Source organism: Phalaenopsis equestris, unplaced genomic scaffold (assembly GCF_001263595.1).
Source record: "Phalaenopsis equestris unplaced genomic scaffold, ASM126359v1 Scaffold213705, whole genome shotgun sequence".
NCBI classification, from domain to species: domain Eukaryota; kingdom Viridiplantae; phylum Streptophyta; class Magnoliopsida; order Asparagales; family Orchidaceae; genus Phalaenopsis; species Phalaenopsis equestris.
Genome location: NW_018232532.1, coordinates 378 through 5,597, shown reverse-complemented (window position 1 = coordinate 5,597; position 5,220 = coordinate 378). Strand labels below are relative to the sequence as shown.

Below are 5,220 nucleotides of genomic sequence, written 5' to 3'. Positions count from 1 at the left end.
CTTCTTTTCTACATATTAGCTTATCTAGTATTCATCTTATTTAAAAGCTTAAACATGAAAAATATAAAAACAACAATGGGCTAACTAAAGCCAGTGACTGCTCATACTCCTAAACTACAATAACGTAATAAAAAGAGAACAATGTGCATGTTATTCATAGATATTATAAATCATTATAAATGCAGTAAACATTTTACTTTTTTAGATATGATTTTTCATAATAGTTTATAACACTAAATGTGTTTTACTCTATCGGTAAAATGTCTATATCATTATATATATATATAATCGTCTAAGATTGTGTCAATGAAAACACATCAATATTAATAATCTTTTCTATTTAAGCGTACGTGTACCTTAACGTTCCCTTACTAATATCATAAAGGGGCAAACTCCACCATAGTCAAGCATACAATGAAAATCACTATTTAATAATAATTATTTCGTTCTCATTTATATGATAGTTAATATATTTGTATAATATTCAATATCTATGATAATCTAAACACTGCCGAGTAAAAATATCATTTATACAATATGAACAAAAATTCAAGAATCATAAATCATGAGTTTTTAACGATTTTGTAATAGTAACAGTAAATGCATTCAGTCAGAAAGAAGAAAAAATATTAGTAAAGCTTAATAACATGAGTATCCATGGCAATACAATATAACTTTCCTTTAGATTTTCAATCCTTTATTTCGAATTTGTTTGCTTTAATCTAAAACCTATAAAAAAATTTACAATAATTAATAAAATATTTAAGTGGTCATTTTATGCATATATCAAGGCCCAAATATTTGATTTAATATATACTAATTCATTCAAATCTTTAACATTTTAATTTATATTTATTTTATAGTTATATTTATTTAATATTGTATATATATATATATATATATATATATATTGCTTCGAATGTAGTTAAAATATTCCTAAATTAAAAATTTACCTTAAACCTACCTCACTTAATTTCCAATTTAATTAAACCTACTATTAAAAATTAATAATTAAAGAAATATATGAAATTCATAGATTAATGTTTTTAAAAGCCTTACCTTTATTAAGCCATAGCTCGGCCTTCTAAGCCACACACGCCTGCGCTTCTCCTTCCCACCGAACGGAATCTCCCTCCCACTTCTTCTGCTCGATGCTCCTCTTTCTTCACACCGAACAAAATCGAGCCTCATGTACGCAATAAAACGCACATTCACTATGGGCGTCGTCGTCTTCCTTGTTCGCGTGAGACGTCTCTCCTTGCGACATCATCTTTCCACTTCGCAGGCTTCAACTTGTTGTTGCCTTCATCTGCACAAATCAAACACAAGGATTGCTCGATTCCTTCTTCCGGCAAGTTGCGTTGCTCCTTCCTTGGTGTCATCTCCATTCTTGTGCAGGCAATACCATTGGTTTTTGCCTCGTCTCCTTTCTCCCTCAACTCTTTTGCCTCGTCTCCTTTCTCCCTCTTCCTCTCTGCACGTAGCGCCCAGGATCGTCAGTGACACATGAAAGGTAAGTCGTCTGCCTCTTTTTTTCCTGTCTGCTGCTCGCGGCAGTCGAAAGAGCATCTCATCTTCATCTTCTTCCGTTGCTTTCTTCGAACAAAATGAGAGAATAAATACTGCTTTTTTATTTCCCGAGATGAGCATCGCACATTTTCTGTCCGGACATCTGATCTATCTCTAGATCTACCTCTGCGTGCGATGCAGGTTATTCATGAGTTATTTTTATATTATTTTCGGATTATTTTCAATAATCCCGAAAATAACCTAAAAATAAAGACCGCGGATTATTTCTGGATTATTTCGCGATTATTAAAAATAACCCAGAAATAACATGAAAATAACTCAGAAATACCCTGCGCCGCACGTAAAACTGCGTCAGGAGTCCGCACAGAAAAATTTTTGGTCATGAGGGGGAATAAATTTCATTATATTTATTTTATAATTTGGTTATTACTAAAAAGATTGATGCTTATTTTTTTTAATATTCTACAATATTCTATTTAATCTTAAGTAAAAAATTTTAGAGTATTTATATTAAATGAGAATATTCCATAATAATTAATTAGGAATTATCTAGAGTATGTTTTTCTAGAAATAAATATAAGAGTTTAGAAGTATCAAGATTTAGTCACATATACCAATTTAGCTATAAACAGGCATAATTATGTTGTTGTCATATGAGCTAGAAACTATTCAGCAATGTGTAGTAACAAAATTCTCCCTCTTTTCATAAAAAAATTCTAATAATTGATATCAGAGCTTCATTCGATTATCGCAGCGCATTGTATAATTTCAATATATCTACAATTGTTGATTTCCTCATTTGTTCAAATTACAATAGTGGAGAAAATTATGATTTTTGGTCCATCAAAATGAAGACCCATTTTCGCCCCCAAAGTATGGAAGAAGGTTGAAGAAGGATTCAATGTTCCGAAAAATAATTTGAATCTTTCAACTAATCAAATAAAGGCATTTGAAAAATAATAATAAAAAAAAGAGCATTATTCTTTTTTTATAACAAATGAGAGATGATATCTTTTCTCGAATCATGGGCACATCAACTGCAAAACAAACATTAGACACGATATTGGAGGAGTTTCAAGGGACTAAGGTACGCTCCATCTAATTATAAAATCTTAAACAATAAGGCAAAAGGACTGCCAAAAGTATTACATGTGATAAATTTTTGTGCTTCAGCTAATTTTTTACCAAATGAATGGTCTATCACCATTAATAAGCACCAAGGAAAAGAAAGCAGCAACAAAAAAATAAACATATTCAGGTAGAATCACTTTAATTCACCAACTAATGAGCAAATTGAAGTAGGTATCATCTTCTAACATTAGTATCTGGAAACTCAAGAAGAACAGAGCAATGGAGAGCTGCATGGATCAAACAACTACAAAAGCCTCAAAAACTAAACTCACCCTCAACATTTTCCCATGCCTCAATGGAATCACCTGTAACAGCTTCCCTCATCTCTTCTAAAACATTCTTGGCTTCCTTCACATTTGAGTTCTTAATCAAGCCATGGACCAATCCTTTCACAGCATGAAATGGAGGTGCCCATTTCTTACTCAAGCACAGGTTGCAGATCTCCAAAGCCGAATGAAATTCTCCTTTCTCAACCAAACAATTGAGCAAAACTGCATAAGTTGCAGAATTTGCAGAGGCTGCACTGCCATACTTGCTCTTTAATTCCTGCATCCTCCTGAAAATCCTCATGGCTGCACAGGCATTCCCTTCATTGCAAAACCCAAAAATTAAACTATTAAAGCTAAAAAAATTTGGGGAAATGCCCTTTGAAGTCATCACATCCAAAAGTTCCTCCGCTTCAACGCTCCTTCCTTTATCGCAAAGCCCAGCTATTCTGCAGTTGTAAGTCGACACATTAGCATCCAGCTTCTTTTTCGACAATTCCTTCAGAAGCTCCTCAAAGCCTTCCTCATTCTTCTGTTTCAAATACCCATTCAAAACCATATTATAAGAAATGATATCAGGCAATATATCTCTCTTAGGCAATTCGTCGAGCATGCTCCGGGCGGCTTCAGTTTTGCCATCTTCACAAAGCGATCTAAGAAGAATATTGCAAGAGGCTATCCCCGGGGCGACCCCATGCACCAGCTCAGCTTTCTGGAATGTTTCAAGAACGCGCGCGTGCTGACCGCACGCGCGGAAGGCGTTGAGGAGAGCGCAGAGCGAGCGCTCCGAACGGCGAAGATTGATGCGGTCAAAGGTTGAAGCAGCGTGATCCGGCATGGAAGCTCTTCCGTAGAGGGAGATAATGCGCATGAGGAAGCCCTCTGATTTGGGGGTGGAGGGATCGGTGACCTGCTGTTCGAGGAGGAGCTCAATTAGGTCGGGACGGCGAGAACGAACAAGCTTTTGGATTGCGATCTTGTAGATGACGCGGTCTCCATAAAAGAGCGGGGTGGTGGCCGCAGATTTGAAGAGCTCGGCAAGGCGGCTAGGGTTGCATTCTTCGCGGATGGTGGATTTGATACGGGCGATGGAGGCGGCGTCAAGGATGGTGGAGCGGGGAGAGGGATCAGTGGTGGCGGTGGCATTGGAGAAGAGAGGGAGAGAAGAGGTGATTTTAGGGCTTTTTCGCAGTGTAGTTACCGCCATGGAGGGGAAATGAGCAATTTTCTGGAGCAGGGATTCTGCAGAAGTTGTGTGGAGTTGATTAGTGGACCAATTATAGAAGGGAATTTTAACTCATCTATTATAATATTCCCCAATATTCATTTATTTAAGGGCAAAATTTTAAAAATAGATTTCTTTTAAAATTTAATTCTCATAAATAAAATCCGATAAAATTTATTTTTTAAAATAGATAAAATCACCACGTTGCGTGATGGTTTCTACCACATAGAAATCGCCACTTCGAACCATGATTTTCGTGGCCACGTGGAACTGCGATCTCCATACATGAACATCTTCGTGATTTTTTTTTTAACATCCGTAACATTCGATTCCTACGCATTTAACATTTCAAAGATGTTCTTCCAACATCATTTCTAGTACATAAAGTTCAATCATTATACTTGAAATAAAAAAAAAAAAAAAACATCAATTAAGTGTGACAATACCAAAAAGTTGTTTAAACGAAAAATTGAAATAAGGATGTTTGAATTCTAATTTTTTTTTTCAATTTAATAGGCATAAAATAAGTAGAAAATTATATCAAGATTTAATAGAAAAACTAAAGTCTTACATAAGTTGTGTGGAATGTATGTAAATCAAAGAGTAGGCAATCATGGTGTATTACTAAATTAGTACTTTACATATTGTAGTAAATTGATCAATTTTATTTTTTGAGGATTTATATACATGCTACTCAATTCTATTTATTTACATGTGGAACATATGAATTTCAATTTTTACATTTAACTTACCTATTCCTGGATAGACTCAATATGCATACATGTTGGGATCTTGATGAGCTGCATAAATGTTGGAATATTGATGAGCTTGACCATATTCTTCTTATAAAACATTGTTTTGTAGTTATTTTAGACCATCATTTTTACTTGGCTTTAAAATCTGCTATTTATGAAACAACTTTTAAATAATATCTGTGAGAAAATATAAGTTGAACCAAACAAAGTCAATCAAATGTTTGAATTTATTGAAACACATCACCTATGAATACGGGAGAGACATTGATACTAATGTGTACATCATCTTCATAGAGGTATAGCATTTATCCTT

The 5,220-nt window shown here is 34.5% G+C and overlaps 1 protein-coding gene across 1 annotated transcript; it reads right to left on the bottom strand.

Moving 5' to 3' along the window:
- Positions 1–2,633: 2,633 nt before the first annotated feature.
- On the bottom strand, positions 2,634–4,195 carry LOC110037000 (pentatricopeptide repeat-containing protein At1g11630, mitochondrial-like). The gene has a single exon (XM_020741560.1). It carries the CDS (start codon positions 4,132–4,134, stop codon positions 2,917–2,919), a length of 1,218 nt encoding a protein of 405 aa, XP_020597219.1. The 5' UTR covers positions 4,135–4,195; the 3' UTR covers positions 2,634–2,916.
- Positions 4,196–5,220: the final 1,025 nt, after the last annotated feature.

Bases quoted from the DNA above. Each gene is read 5' to 3' on its own strand.
- LOC110037000 (XM_020741560.1), bottom strand. From the start codon at position 4,134: ATGGCGGTAACTACACTGCGAAAAAGCCCTAAAATCACCTCTTCTCTC.